At 54.4% G+C, this 15,636-nt stretch overlaps 1 protein-coding gene across 6 annotated transcripts in view; it reads right to left on the bottom strand.

Moving 5' to 3' along the window:
- Positions 1-326: 326 nt before the first annotated feature.
- TLE3 (TLE family member 3, transcriptional corepressor) overlaps positions 327-15,636 on the bottom strand; it is a gene marked incomplete at both ends in the record, with an annotated part of 45,649 nt that continues 30,339 nt past the window's right edge. For 2 of the 6 annotated variants that reach the window (XM_084241152.1, XM_084241151.1), the window contains 14 exons: positions 327-434; positions 1,353-1,429; positions 2,557-2,707; positions 3,877-4,024; positions 4,945-5,192; positions 5,530-5,779; positions 6,505-6,581; positions 7,358-7,557; positions 8,015-8,156; positions 8,521-8,673; positions 9,236-9,286; positions 10,023-10,142; positions 13,717-13,733; positions 15,139-15,343. In XM_084241152.1, coding sequence (XP_084097278.1) covers positions 327-434; positions 1,353-1,429; positions 2,557-2,707; positions 3,877-4,024; positions 4,945-5,192; positions 5,530-5,779; positions 6,505-6,581; positions 7,358-7,557; positions 8,015-8,156; positions 8,521-8,673; positions 9,236-9,286; positions 10,023-10,142; positions 13,717-13,733; positions 15,139-15,343 — 1,947 coding nt within the window. The remainder of the gene's footprint in view (positions 435-1,352; positions 1,430-2,556; positions 2,708-3,876; positions 4,025-4,944; positions 5,193-5,529; positions 5,780-6,504; positions 6,582-7,357; positions 7,558-8,014; positions 8,157-8,520; positions 8,674-9,235; positions 9,287-10,022; positions 10,143-13,716; positions 13,734-15,138; positions 15,344-15,636) is intronic. The other 4 variants (XM_084241156.1, XM_084241155.1, XM_084241153.1 and 1 more) reach the window with 4 other exon arrangements.

The raw sequence follows: 15,636 nt of genomic DNA on the forward strand, positions 1-15,636 counted from the left end.
GGAGAGAGGGGAAGAGAGAGTCATGAAGGGGTCTAGGGAACTGGAGCCAGGAGCCTCCAAATAAATCTATTTGTAACATCTGCCAGGATTGTTACGGGGGAGGAGGAGAAGAGAAATCCACCGAGTCTGCGAGACACATCAATCCATGCCCAGGAGTCAGGACCGTGACGGGGCACGCGCCCTCGCAGCCAGCCGGAGCTCAGCCCTGGGACGCTCGGCTGCTCGCCGCCCGTCCTCCGCCGTCCTCGGGGGCCCCTTGCCGGGGTCTCCCTGTCACAGCCGAGTCTGTTTCTCCCAGAGTTTGACAGCCCTGTTAGAGTCCTTGTTTAGTAGATGACCTCATAAACCGTGGCCTTCTTGTCACCAGAGCCTGTTACAATATATTTGTCATCCGCCGAAATGTCACAACTCAAGACAGATGAGGATTCCTTAGACTGGAGAAGGAAAGGCAGGGGGGTGGGGGGGGGAAAAGACAGGATTTCACTTTCTCGGTACTCAACACCCTTTCACTGCTCCAACCCCGAGCTCACACAGCAGAGATGAGGTCACCGGCGCTTAGAAGTCCGCCGAGAAGCACTCTCGGTGACAACGACCTCTTTACCTGCTCTGCCGCAGAGCCGCTCGCCACAGGGGCCAATGTGATCTTTAACACGGACACCTGAGCGTGAGCCTCTCTGCTCAGTTTACAAGTGGGAAGAAGCCTTTCTGAGCTGGGGTAGCCAGCAGGCCTGATCCTCAGCCTGGTGGGCTAAGGGAAGGCTTTGCACCTGAGCTCGAAAGCATCGGGTGTAGCCAGACACTCAACATTATGTGGGTGACACCCTGGACAAGTTCCAGCATGGATTCACACTATGCGTGTGATTGTGTGTGTGTGTGTGTGTGTGAGGGAGTGCTATATATTGAGCATCAGCTCTTGAGAAACTTTAATTATTAAAGCCTCTGCCCTCTCTTCCATCTTTGTCTCCCTGCCCAGCGACCTCCTAACATGAAAAGTGTTGAGCTGTAACAATGCTTTGAAAAAAAGCTGCCGGTGTGCAGTAAACCGGCTTTATTCAACTGTGCAATTTCCATGAGCACTCAGAATACAGGCCAAAGCAGGGCACTGTGTGCTCCGTGCTAAAAATCCTACAAGAGTCCCTGCTTAAAAGCTTTGGCCTGCAGAGCACAGAAGGCATGAACAGCAGCACGTGTGCCTGCTGGTGTAACCAGGTCCTCATCTCTGGAACTCAACTTTGGACCCCCATCAGGTAGGGGCTGGCAGAGGCCAGAGCAGGGTCTCTGATCTGCCTCCCACCACCCTGCCCCTACCCCCACTGCCGGGCAGAATCAGGCACTGGAATGGCAGGTGATACCTGGAATATGCTGGCTCCATACGGGGTCCTCCAGGCGTTGAGAAGGTTATCTTTCCCAGTGCTCACAAACCACTTGCCTGTGGGTGGGAGGCATGGGAAGGGTCAAGCTGTGGCCTTGTTGCCCTCCAAAGCCAGCCCTCCTATCCCGGGCATGGTCAATTGCCATGGAAATGTGGCGTGAACTGCTAAGCGGCATGCCACACCGCACTCCTCTTGTGAGAGGCGCTTTTTTTAAAAAATTTATTTATTTATGCATACAAGAACTGGGGCACAGGTCAGAGGTGTGGGGGGTGAGAGGATTCACCGGAGACAGAGCAAGGAGCAGAAGAGGCAGACTGACTGAAATACACTGCTGAGGGGAGCAGCGGGCGAGTCAAGAGAGGTCTGCTGTGTCATGTGGGTCTCTTCCTGGCCAGCCGGGGATCGAACTCGTGTTCAGTGGCTGAGGATAGCTCCATAGGTTGCATCTTAACCCTGTGTGCCACCAGGAAGGCCTGAGAGGCACTTTGTAACCAAGTCATGTAAGACCCACGCAGGCAGTAAGAATGCTGCCTCTGCAATCAAGGGGAGGGTTGGAAAAGGAGCAGTAGCATTTGCAGTTAACTGCAGCTACTACACTTCCCCCAAAGATTCCTTTTAAAGCTACTAAGGTGAACTGATCCTTCTATATTCTACTAGAGAGCGTCCAGTGTGGGAAACAAGCAAACCCAAGGCAGGAGACCCGGCCCCAGCACTGTCAAGACCGTGAGTGTGTTAACACACCAACATTCCCTCCAAGCCATGTGGCAGTGCTGCCCTCCTATTCTCAGTCCACAGAAAAAGGCCATGGGGTTCAGAGGACAAGGGGTTCAGGGTCGCATGGCTCATCAGTAGAGGGGCAGACATTTCCAGTCAGGGCTACCAGACCTTAATGCCCATGGTCAAACCACCCAGACGACCTCCCTGCGGAGCTGCAAGTGCCATTCCCCTGCCCCAGGTTGGTAAAGTCTGGCCTGGTGTCAGGGGAACCTGGTGCCCTGTGGCAGTATCTGCATCTAAGGCACAAAGGTGGGGGTATGAGCACCAGAAGGATACCAGTCAGGGACAGGAGGCCTGGATCCAAGACCCATTCTGTAAGCTTTGTGCTTCTCATAGGGACATTGTGGGCCAGCCAGACACCTCAGGAGCTCCCGCACCCCCACCAGGCCCGGGTCCCCTGGCTCACCACAGTAGGCGAACTTGAGGGAGAGGACACAGCTCTCGTGCAGGTGCAGCTGGTACTTGTCGGGCTTGGTGTGGTGCAGCACCTCTACGTTGCTGCTCTCCATGCCCACGGCCAGCCACTCCCCAGTGGGGCAGTAACCCAGCGAGAAGATCTGCAGAGGGGAGAACAGCTGAGTCTGGCATCCAGCACTTGCAGAGTTTGTAGGGAGGCCTCGCTCCGGGACCCTGAGGCCTACTCCCTCCAATATCACTGCCACTCCTGCCATTTGCAAAATGAAGCTCCCCTCTCCCTTAGTCCACCACTCCAGGGGCAGAGGATGCCACTTTGTGCCCTCATTTTATAGGAGGAACCTGAGGCTCAGCGGGGTACTGACTCTAGTGGTAGAGCCAGGACTCAAATTTGGAGGTGGCACAGCGATGTCAACTTTCAAAGTCACTATCTCTGTCTCTGACTTTTGCCTTTCATTAAGAAAGTGAAACGCCAAAATATTAAATACTTAAAATTAAGATATGAAAGTGAATAATAAAAATAACAAAATGATAATTGGTGGCATTACAGAATGCTTCCTATGAGCCAGGTGGATGGTGAGGGCTATTAGAGGAGCTGTCTCCAGTGCTCACAAATAGCTGCTACTGTTCCCAGCCTAAGAATGAGGAAACCAGAATACTATTCAGCAATCAAAAAAGACAAACTCATGCTATTCACGGTAACACGGATGGAGCTGGAAGGGATTATGTTCAGTGACATAAGCCAGAAGGAAAAAGAAAAATATCGTATGGTTTCACTTACAGGAGGAATATAAGGGGAACCAAATAAGGGATCAAGGGAAAAAAATAAATAAATAAAAAGCCAAAATTAACAAGCTATTATAAATCAGACATTCTGCGGGGCGGGGGCAAAACAGGGGAGGGAAGGCGCAAAACAAGGGACTATGGTGATGGTGCACAGGTGAATTGGTGAGAATTTTATGGGGACTACACCTGAGAGGAGAAAGCAAACATTGTACAAAAATGAACAATGATGTAAAATATATTTAAATAAAAATAAATAAGTTCAAAAAACATTCCAATAGCAAGTTCCATTAAAAGAAAAAAAAGGAAACCGAGGCCAAAATGCTCAATAATAGGGAAGCTGGGAACGGAACGCCAAGGGCTCGTGAACTCTTCCATTACCATTTCCTCCAGAAACCCTTCCCAGATAGCTCAGTGGGCCCCACGCCGATTTGCAATGACCATCTTTGCCCCTGACCTGGTCACTGGGACCCTGGGAGGGAAGAGAAGATGCCACTCTGGGGGGAGGGGGGCGTTTGGGGCCACACACCTGAGAGGTGAAGTCGTGCTGCTGCAGCTGCCGACCCTCCCGCAGGTCCCAGGAGCGCACGGTGTTGTCCAGGCCCCCAGTCCACAGCTTGGTGCCGTCATGGGAAATGTCTATACAGCTGGCCCCATCTGTGTGGCCCTGAAACTGCCTATGAAGGCCAAGCAAGGAAGATGATTAGCCCCAGGGAACCTACAGTGGTGCCTGGGAGCAGGCCAGCTCTGCCTCTGAGCAGAACAGGAAACTGAGGCCCAGAAGTGGTTGCACCATGTGCCACAGTCCCTTAGAGAACCTGCAACAGAGCTAGGTCTGGGCCAGGGGGGGAGGGTGGTGGGAGGTATGTGTGTGGGTGTGTGTGTGTGTGTGTGTGAGGGTGAGGGGTATAACATAGAGATCCTGTCAGTCTAACATTCAATGTCTTCTAAGTTCCCATTCTTAATCCATCCCCCTCACCCGCAGTGATAGAAGCCATAGACAAGCCCAAGAGGAACACGACTCTTAATATGAAGGCCAAAGTATACAGCAAGAGCCATGTTTGGTTAGATACTGCGCTGCGGCCCAATTCTAAGGAACAGTTTCACTCTACTTAGTTCACAAGGGAAATGGAAGAACAGGGGTTAAGTGACCTGTGGAAGGTCACAAGTAGGCAGGATTGAAACCCAGCAGGCTTAGCTGCCAAGGCCTCCACGCTGACCACCAGTGACACTGTTGCTATATTCTGACTGCAAAGCCATCTCTTTCTGGGTTCTCCTACCACCCCTTTCTGCTTATCTGTCAATCTGAACTCTGCCTTCCCAGACCTGCCACAGGCTGGCCTCTCCCCACATACCAGAGCCTTCTGCCAGCTCCTGCAACAAGCAGACCTCCATCGTCTGCCCACACCAGCATCTGGCACAGAGCTGCCCACTTGCACAAGGCAGGCCAAGCTGTCTTTTGACCTGGGTGTCCCTCATCCACAGTGTTCTGGCCACCAATAGCCCCTGGGACAAGTGCAGTCTCGGCAGCAAGGCATGCACGATCAGTGCAGACTCCCCAAGGACAGGGCACTCCTGCCGCGTTCTGCAGCCTCACCTGACCAGGGTCTGGTTGTGCAGGTCCCACACAGCAATGTTCCCGTCGCTGCAGCATGAGAAGCAGACTTTGGCGTCCGGGCTGATGGCCAGGGCGTAGCAGGCGGGAGCTGAGGATGTCAGCTCGGCCTTGATGCGGGGTGTGGGCGAGGCCAGGTCCCAGATGGTGAGCGTGCTGGCCTCACCTCCCACAATGAGCGTGCGCCCATCAGGGAGCAGCTTACAGGAGCGAATATAGTTGTCCCTGTTCTGGAAGGAGAAGGGCCCAGGCTGAGTGCAGCCTAACCTTTCCTCCTGGAGACCAGTCACGTCCGGCAGCACCGCACACCCTCAGCACCCCTGCTCACAGCCTGCCCTCCCCCACCCTGTGACACAGCCCATACACAGCTCTTCAGTCTCTCCTCACCAGCCCCAGGAGGTCAGAATCTTCCCTCTTGAGGCGGCAAAGCGAGGGTTCCATGAGGTGAGCCAGCTCACACCAAGTCACCCAGCCCACGCAGGGGGCAGGAAGCAGGCCAGGTGGGACGAGCTGCCGCCCTGCCCGGCTTGCCAGTTAGAGGAGATGCCCGAGCCCCAGGGTCCTCACCAGGCAGTCCAACTGGGAGATGGGGCTCTTGCTGCCCGGCTGGCTGATGTCCCAGATCTTCACGCAGCCCTTGCCGCCTGTGTAGACGTGTCGCGTGGGGTTGCTGATGGTCACAGCACACACCACCTCCCCGTGGCTAAGTGTGTTGATCTGTCGGGCATGCCTTGGGATGCCGGGGCCTGCCAGGGCGTCGTGGGGAAAGGGCACCGGCTGCATCTGCCCGTCGGCACTCACATGGAAAGAGTATGCGCTGCAAGAATGAGAAGGGTGAGTCACTTGGGCCATCCCTGGTCTTCTCCCACCGGGGGCTTCTCCCAGGCTCCACAGGTCCAGCCCAGTTCGACTGGGACCTCCCTCAACCTCCACTCTCTCTGCCTCAGGGTTCCCTCTCCCCAAATCTTAGGGAACCCAGTCACCCCCTTCCACCTTGGCTTGGCTCCACCAGGTGGGGCCTGCTCCGCATTCCAACCTTGATTTCTGCTCCCAAGCTCCTTAGCTCCAAACCAGTCACTAGCCCCACATATGGCTTGAAACGCCCCTTCCCATCAGCTCTAAAAGCCCTCAGGACTGTTAGGGAGGGATATCTGCTCCCCAAACACATACCTCAGCCAGCACGTTTGCCAGGCATGTTAGGCTCCCAAGGGTGCCAGCTGGGGGCAATGCCCAAAGGAGCCCCCACGGTCAGGGAAGCTCATGCCATTTGGTGAGGAAATGCTAATGTCTTTAGTGCTTCTCTCCAGAACCCAGGGACCACCCCTCAACCTCCACTCAGGTCCCCTTTAGAAGAAGCCCCTGGGATCGGAAGAAGGACCAGGCAACTGTTCCCAGTACTTGCAACCTGGCCTGTAAGTTCCTCTGAAGGGGCAGACCCCCTCCCTCTGGGGAGCTTTAGCGGGTCAGGGGCCAGGGTTAGGGGGTGAGGGTGCCCTCCCTGCCCTTCCCAAGAAGCAAGCAGGAAATATAACCGAAGCTTACGGCTTTCCGCCAGGAATGGAGGCAAGGCTTGAGGGCAGACCCGTGGCCCGCATTGGGGGGTGAGGGTCAAAGCCAACCTGTAAGGCAAAGACAAGGCGAGCCCTTAGTGAGGGATGCCACGTTCATCCCCTCCCCTACAGCTCCCTCCTCCACCTCTTCCTGGGCCCTGCACACACACTGCTGCCTCCTCAGACTCCATCAAGCAGATCAAAGCAAAGAGAACCAGGAAGGCCAAATGCCTTGCCCAGCTAAGTGACAGGGACGAGGAAGTCCAGAACCCTAGCTCTGAACCAGAATTCTCGACACCCCCAAGTCTCCCTGCCTCTGCCTTTTCTCTTCCCTGGTATTGCGGTGGGCCCCGTCATGTGGAAAGAACACACAGGTACAGGTGTACTGAGAGAAACGCTCTTAAAAGCGGACCCCTCTTCCCCACCACCCAAATCCGAATTGTTCATCAACAGAAGACAACCAGCCACAGTTGCCAACCTCTGCTACATGGGAGTCCCTGGGCTCATACGGGGATTCCTACTCCAAAGAACCTAGACAGACAGGGATCAGCCCTACTTCCCAATGGAAAGGGGGAGCCAAGGGAGGAGGCATTACAGAAGTCACATGGTGACCAACGGGCAGAGGTGGGATCTATGGCCACTGTCTCCTAAGTGTGTATGGTCCCACTTGTTTCTAATAAATGCCTCCCCACCCCACCCCAAACCCCCCTCCCTCAAGGCAGCTGCCTGGGGCAGAGACCAAGGGTCCCCTTCGGTATGCAGGGAGTGCCTCCCCCACCAACCCCCACTCCTTGCTCAGATCCCGCCCCCCTCCCCCCCCAAAAGGAGCCAAAAGGTCTACGTACAGCTCCAAAGCTCACCATTGGTGATCGGCCATAGGCAGCGGCAGCGGCAGCAGCAGCCGCGCTCATCTGGGGCGGGATGTTGTGGAGGCCGGCGTAGGCGCTGGGGCTGGTGAGCGAGCCGTTCATCTCGTGGTGGCTCATCATGGCAAACGGTGCCGGGTAGGAGCTGGTGATGGAGATGGGCGTGCGCAGGGCCGAGGCTGCGAGGAGGAGGGTGTCAGTGGAGAGGTGGTCATCAAGGGGAATGGACCTCACCCCTCCTTCAGGACAAAAGCAGGCCACCCGCCCACATCTGCTGAGCAGCAATCACTCCACTCTCAATCTGCCTGCTCCAGGCTACCCTCTTGGATTGAACCCACTTAAGTGGGATCCCTGTCACAGTTCAAGAAAGTTCTAGCTAAGAGACGTGCCCTCTCTTTTTATAGAGCAGGACGCAAAGGCCCAGAGAAGGGGGCTGGTCAGCCTCAAAGAACCCTCACTGGGAACAGACCATAGTGTCCTGTCCTTCCACATGCCTGACCCAGTATAAACCCTGCACTGGTTCTGTGCCACCTAGCACCAGAGCCCCATGCTATGACCCACCCATGGGACTTCTGTCCCAGCCTGAGGCAGACCCTCTCCCTTCAAGCACGGCTGACAGAGCCCCATCATGCCTACCCATTATACCTATCGGGTCCATGCCTTGAGGTTTACCCGGCATTGACCGGAGCCCTGGGGTCGTGCTGGTGCCTGGAGTGGGGGCATCGTTCCTCGGAGTTGGTGTGTTGGACTTGAGTCCGGGAGTGGAGGATTTGTCATTCTGAAAATGGAAGATGCAGACACCAAGGGAAGTCATGAAGACCCCTTTCTCCTAAGAGCTGGCACTTGCAGCTGGCCACAGCAGCCGGTGCCAGTCGCCAGGTGCCAAAGCCCTAGGTCTGAACCTTCTACCCCAAAGCCCCCCAATTCTTGCCCAACCTTGTTTGGCAAGGACTACAGTGTTTGTTCCCACTTTTAAAAAGTAGCAACTAAAGCTGATTAGTAAAGTGAACTAACTAGCATAGCACACAGCCAGTAAGTGGTCACGATCCCAATCCATGTTCTTTTCCAGAACCTTCTCTCACCATCCCCCCCTCCCCAGCCCCTTCCCAGCTTCTGCTGTACCAGGAGCAGACCCCACATACATGACCAAGGTCTTTGGTCTTGGAGGAAGGTGTGCTGCTTGAGGAGGCCACGGAGGCAGGGCTGGTGGGGGCATCCTTTTTCAGGCCCCGGGTCTTGTCCAGCCCATTTTCAGGAGGGGAGTGTGCAGGGCTGACCCGGGGAGTTGCAGGGTCCTAAAAAGACACAGGGTACAGAGCTGCACTTAACAGCACATCCTGAAGTCTCCTGCTCTGGGTAGGAGGGGGTGGCACAGATGGTGGGAGGAGAGCATGGCTGAGAGATTTCGGGGACCAAAGTCAAGGCAACTAGGTCTTAATCATCTAGCCTGACCGCTTTGTCCCACAGATGAAAGACTAAGGGTAGGGTAGAGGGTGACCTCTCAAAATCAAGTGAGTTCAGGACACCAATCTGAGCCTTGTGGGGAACCTCTTGGGCTCCTCTTCCCTGTTGGGGCTGATCCCCTGGGGGCCTAAAACCCCCACCTCAAGAGCTGCATGAGTGGGGATACAGAGCTTACTAGAGTACCATGCAGAGTGAAAGCAGGCCTTCCCCTGGGATGCCTGATCTTTCCCTTTGGAGACCCTTCTAGCAACCCCTCGGGGCCCAAATACCCAGCCTCTTGATAAGGTGATGCCCCAACACCAAAGCCTCGTTGCCCAGCCTAGGCTGCCAGCAATGAAGGCATAGCCATCATGACACAGTAACTCCCACCTAGCACCCCGGGCCTACCCTTACCTCATTGGAAACGTCCACCACCAGGTCATCACTCTTGTCTCCATCACTGTCCTGCAACCCAGACAGAAGCCAGTAAGAAGAGGCCATGCCCTCCCTAACCCCCACCAAGCCCAAATTACCCTAATTCTACCAGCCAGACGCTGACCCTGGGCCAAGTCCAAAGATCAGGTTCTCTTTACCCTACCCCACCAGTTGGCCTTCCTCCTCACTGTCTCCTAGTCTCCTCACCTTCCTCCACCATCTTCCCAGCTGCGGGATCACTCTTATCCTGGGCCTACAGGCAGCCTAATAACTGTACCATTACACTTCTAAGCCCCTGTCACTTGTCTCTCTGAAGCCAGACACTTTTCCAGCTGGGATTATAGCTGTATCATTTACAAGTAAACGCGCTAGTCCCATGTTGTCATCTCTATCACTGTGGGTGATAGGGTCAGTCTCTTCTCTTGAAGTCCAGCTGAGACTTTGTATGATGCGTCTGAGCCCCATACAGACACCATGACCATGTCCAGTATGGGGTGCCAGGGATTCTAGAGAGCCACGATGGCAGCCAAAGGCTGTTGGCCCATCTATGGGCCCATGGCTCTCCCCAAACCCCACAGAGTTCTAAACAACCTTCCACCATCCAGGGTGTGGTCCACGTGTTCAGTGTGTGTATAGACACCAAGGCCACCACATGTGTTCCTGACTCACTCCCTGATGCCAAGAGGGTTCAGGCCCCATCAGCTCTCTCTTACCCCCAGCCTGCCCATTACAAGCCCAGTGGTGCCCGCCACACCCTCAAACGTACATATCGGCTCAGACTGTCCTTCTCCTCTGCTTTCCGCTTCTTGGCTTCCATGCTGTAGTCTGCGGAGCCCCGGTGCTTCTCACTGGCCCGCAGGCTTTCTGAAGGCGACACCGAGTTATTCTGGAAGCAAGAATACAGAGACACCTCTAAGTATGTCAGGAGGTCAGAGGAAATGGCCTGTGTGTCCTAAAGGTCTCAGCCCCACTGGAGCCTTGCTAGGAAATCCTTCCCAACTGCCCTGGACTAGGCCACCCGGGGAGAGGCCAGGAGAGCATCAAGATTCTCTCGCACAGCAATGCCACTGCTATGAAATAATTAAATGCTAAGAGTCATGTGCCTTCTGGGCTATGAGACTGTATGCTCCTTGAGGGCAAGGGGACACATCTGCCTTCACCGCCTAGCTTGTGCCTGTCACACATATTTGCTCAAAGAAGGGATAAGCAGCATTTCAGTCAGTCTTGGAAGATGGATCTGAGCCGACCAACTGGGCTGTGAGCAATACTTCATCTGCTAAGCCCGACAGGAAAGAGAAGACTGAGAGGGAAGAACGTTGGGTTGCCAACAGGCCTTCTACGTGTAGGTGAGCGACTTGGCATTTTGTGTGAACGCCCCCTATTCAGCCACGTGACCTTCAGCAGCTTTATAGAGAAACACCCGGGTAATAAAGACCAAAAGAGGTCACAGACTCTTTCCTTCTGAAAAACGGGGAAAGGCATATGGGCAGGTAGAACCATCCCCCATGTGGTGATGGGAAAGTGGGGGTCCTGGGAAACAAGAACTCTTGCCCACATCCCCAGCAGGAGGCAGCAAGCAGGAAACACACACTTTTCAGGCTGGGGGGAGCCTAGTGAGCTCAAGTTCCCCCCGCAACTATAAAGTCAGGAGGAGAACAGGGTGACATGAGAGGCCTGAGAGAAGGGGCAGTGGACCCCTACCCACACAGGAGCAACACTCCCACAAAGCTGTCCTCAAGATGAGAGCGCCGCCCTCAGGTGGACTGGGCACCGTGGTGGCTGGTATGCAGGGAGGGAGGAGCTACAGGGTGCCTGCAGGCAAACCTCTGTGCCAAGAGATGACCAGAGCCCACATCCCTCTAGGAAGCAGCTGAGGTGCCCTTCTTTCAAGGCACCGAGAAGACACAGTCCCTCACTCACCCACACACTCCCGCTTTCCCCGAGCACCTGCCCTGGATCAGGCCAGATGCTGGGGATGGAGGAATGAGTAAGATATGGTTGCTGCCCACCAGGGGCTTGCAGCCCAAGTGCAGGGATGAAAAAGGCTGGCTGAGCTCCCCATACAATACAAGGGTGCCTGATGAAGCCATAGGGGAACACAGAGGGACGTCTATTCAGACGTGAAAGACAGCAGGGATGAGCATCACTCAGGCCTCGCACTTCCCCAGAGGTCAGTGCTGGCTCACAGGCATGGGGCACTTGGAGGGACAGGGGCGGACAGTCAATGGGAGGCATCTGGGGGGAGCGGTGGGAGAACTGGCCACAGACCTTCATTTCCCTTCCTAAGTCGGTTTCCCTTCCCTGCCAAGTTTCTGCCTGAAGCAAATTAAAATGGCAGAGTTATCAAGGCTTGAAGAAAAAAATGGAGGGTATAATGGAAGTGCAGCTCAACCTTCCCCGCAGCCGGGCAAGAGCTGCGGCGATGCGCACACAGCCGCAATTCAATTAGCTGCTGCAAGCGCCGGCAGAAAAATCACCGTCATTTCATTTCATTTCCTCCCATAGTGGCGGCCACCCCGTGCTAAGCAGCCCTGCTTCCAGCCCCCTCCCTCGTGCTGGCTGGCCCTCTCCTCTGGCGGGGGACTGGGCTGCAGGGCCGGGGGAGGGGGGAGCGGCTGCTCCTGTTTCTCCTCGCAACCCAGTCGGCGCTCACAAACAGCTAGCTCTTTCTTCTCCTGCAGTCAGGCTGAAAACCCTTGCTGCTACAGGAGAGTCATGTCAGACATTTAGCGGCATCGATCCAGCCCGCCTCTGGCTGGCAGGCAGCCAAAAAACTAAGTATTTTTTATTGCTTCAGCTAGGCAAGGAAATATGAATGAAGCTACCTCTAATTGGACTCCAGACTAACCCCTCTGGGACGGCTTCCAGCCCGCCCGCCTCCCACCCCGACATGGCCCTGTCCTTCCTGCCTAGACCTCAGCTGTTGACAACCTGGTTTCCAAAGGGCTGATGACTTCAGTCTACACCCCCTTCGACCGCACTGCCACATGCACATGGCCTGCCTGCCTGCCTCACCCCAGAGCAGCCCACTCAGCCCAGCCTGGGATGGCGTCCTGACTCATTCCCATGAGACTCTCCCGTGACCCAAGCGTGCCCCCTCTGCTTTGTCTGACAGGCTCAGATGTCGGAGAGTGTTGCAGAGTGAAGAGCTCGCTCCTGGGGGGTTCCCCATGGGTTTCTTTTTAGCAGAAAGCTTTCACAGACTGAGGCACAAAGCCAAAGGCCAAGGCAACTAGGCTTGGGGATAAGGACAATGTGAAGGGGGGAAGTAAGGGGCCAGGTTTCAGATACTTATTTGGCTGTGCAACCAGTGCTGTGAACAAGGTAATCTCTCGGATCCCAGGTCCTATTGAGGGGGTGGCTTGGGCAGGAACTAGGCCCAAGTTATAGATGAAGAAAGCGAATTTTGAAGACACCAATGTCCCATGAAGCTGGGATCGGATCTCAGCCTCAGGGAATCCAGTCTAGCCCTCCTACTATCTGGGCAATGCACCTCTCCCAAAGCGCCACCACTTATAGGATCAACACTAAAGCATTTAAAATGGATTTTCTACTTCAGCCATTCCTTTCTTACGTACCGAGCCATTCCCAAGCCCAAGTGGACCTGATTTCTGAGAATATCAGAGCAGACTCGCGCATTGCTGCTACTGGGAGGCTGAGAAGGGAAGGCAGGTCGGGGTGGAGGAGCTGCCCGAGGAAGCGGTTGTCTAGATGGTTAGTTAACTGCCTGACCTTCCAAGTCCCACTTAACACAAGGTAATAACCAAAGCCATCCTAACAGATTAGATGCCCCCAGATACAAGGATGGCGATGAGGAATAAAATAGCTTTGCTAATCGCTGGAGGATTTTTTTTTTTTTATCCAGACTCCACTGTGCTTATTCAGAAGGCTTATTCACTAGAACAGAACCTCTGAGCCTCAGTGTGATCAGAAAGATTTACAACAAATCTCAGTGCTGGCAGACACACAGGCAGCCTGGCCTTAATGCTCGCATGCTAGCACTTTCTAAAACAGAGTTAAAAGGCACAGAACAGGGAGAAACAAACCTCAGGCATATGGAGGAAAAGAGGATACAGAACCACAGAGCAGGCAACCAACCCGGGGCTGTGGGCAGGGGAGCACCCTGGCCCAGGACAAGGGACCCCTGGGTCCTAAGTCCTGGGTCAGTGTAAGTGACTCCACAAATCTACCCAGAGGATCCAGGGCTGCCCAGCTGATCTTCCAGTTAATCGTTTCTCATATAACAGCAAGTCAGAATTCACTTAACCCAAGCTCTTCATTTAAAAAATGATGGCCCTAAAGCCTGGAGATGAAGGGCGTCCCCAACTGAAGGTCACTTTCAACAGGTGACAGCAACTCCTATTTCATGACAACAACCCCACTACCACCAGGAGCTCACAATGACCTGTCCTCTTCCTCCCAGCACCCCAAACACACCACAAGAGCTCCAAAACACTTACCGCACTGGATTCTCTCTCTTCAGAAACACACAGTCAGGACAGGAGGAAGGTCAGGCCCCCCAAGACAAAAAGACAAGAGAAAAAAGAAAGGTCAGTCTCATCATGCAGCTGGCTTTTATGCTTTGCTACTTCACAGGTTTTAAAGGTGGCAGCAGGCCTGGCTTTTGGCATCACCGTGGGTCAGCCAAGGAGTGGACAGAGGTGACATGTCTCATTCTGGATATTAACAGCCTCAATTTCAAGACTTGCTCTGGCCCATAGTCCCAGGTGGGGTGGGAAAGCCTGGGGCACACGTCTCCCCAGTATGCCAATAAGGGCACCAAGATTACTATTTAGCAGGTTTTTAAGCTACAAGCGTGAGAAGGATCGTACTAACCAGAGCATCTGTAGGATCTGGGCGTAGAGGACATAATTGTGTTTTTTTTTTCTTTAAAGGCAATTGTGGGAGTGGTTTTGTGGTTGTTTTTAGCTAACGCCATTCTTGGCCAATAGCCCCTGGAAGCTGAGGCCTCTGATTATGTGCCCAGTCACTACCCTGATTCTCCTCTCCCTCTGCCCAAAAGACCATCCTACTGCAGGGACAATAACTCAGCCCTCACCCCACTGCGTTCCCACGACCTGCCTCTGCCCTGTGGCCTTGAGCCAGGCCAGGTTGGTGACATTCCAGACCCCTGCTGCCCAACAGTGTGGTGTTTAGTGGGGGTTCAGAGGCCATGCGCTGTGGTGACTGTCCACCTTAAACTCGCACAACGTTATACTGTCAATTACACCTCAAAAGGCAGAGTCACAAAGGGTCACAACTTTTGTAAAAAGGTCTGCCAGGGAGCCAGGATGGGGGTCCTGATGCCAAGTCTTCCCAATTATCCTCTTGCAGTGGCGTGATCATTACCTTCATTTACAGGTAGCCAACTAGCAAGTCTTCACTTTAGCACCAACTGGGTACCCCTCCCAAGGCACCCGCAGTAGGGAGACACACGTGCGGAGTTAAGCACACAGGAACCTGCCCCTGTCCTCAGAGCACTAATGACCTTGCGGAGAGCAAAACATCTTCCAGGCGCAGGCAGGATGCAAGAGGACAGTATAAAGGGCCCATTCTCTGGATCCCAACTCTTAAACTATTATGGGAACTTAGAACTGGCCAGGAAGGAAACCAAAAGGAGTGGGGCCGGAGTGCACTTTGAAGGGGAGAGAAAAGGGAAAGGTGTTTATTGAGGAATGGACAAGAGTCTTCCAGGGCAGCGGGTAATGGGTATTCATCAGGGATCAGGCGCTGGATTCAACAGATGCTTCCAAATCTTTGGCACACTCCTGTCCTAGGGTAACAGCATTTGCTGTGCCCATTTACGCCTGGTGGGACCCACAGTTATTCATATGCCCAGCCCAGCCCTGCCCTCTGCCCCTACCCACAGCGCGGGTCCGCACCTCTGTGGTCCAGCTCATGATGGTTCTTCTCGTCCTTCACTGTCAGGTGGGCCTGGCTGCCCAGGGCACCCAATGCCAGCAACCCCGAACTGCTCCCCGTAACAGGGGGTATCCCGGGAGGCTGGAGGCCTGACGGATGGGGTGGCAACTGGACCGGAGGACCATGCGTGGCGTGGGAGAGGTGTTGCGCCTGTAGCTGCTGCTGCTGTAATGAAGGTGGTGGTGAGCACAGCTGAGCAGGAGGAGATGGGGAGAAACCCAGCTGTCCATCCCCCTCACTCCACCAAAAGGCAGCAGGGGGAAACACCCCCCAAAACCTTGGCCCCCGGCTCAGGCCACATGCTGTCTTGCTGAAGGAAGTCTGTCAATGGACCGCAATTTAGATATAAGATTTATGTCTTCAAATACCCCATCCCTCCCCTGTCCCAGTTTTTTCAGGACAGAATTTCTCAATATGTATTTCCAAGCCCAAGATAAATAAAGCATGCATTTAAAAAC

Source organism: Talpa europaea (assembly GCF_964194135.1).
Source record: "Talpa europaea genome assembly, chromosome: 8".
Taxonomy (NCBI): Eukaryota; Metazoa; Chordata; class Mammalia; order Eulipotyphla; family Talpidae; genus Talpa; species Talpa europaea.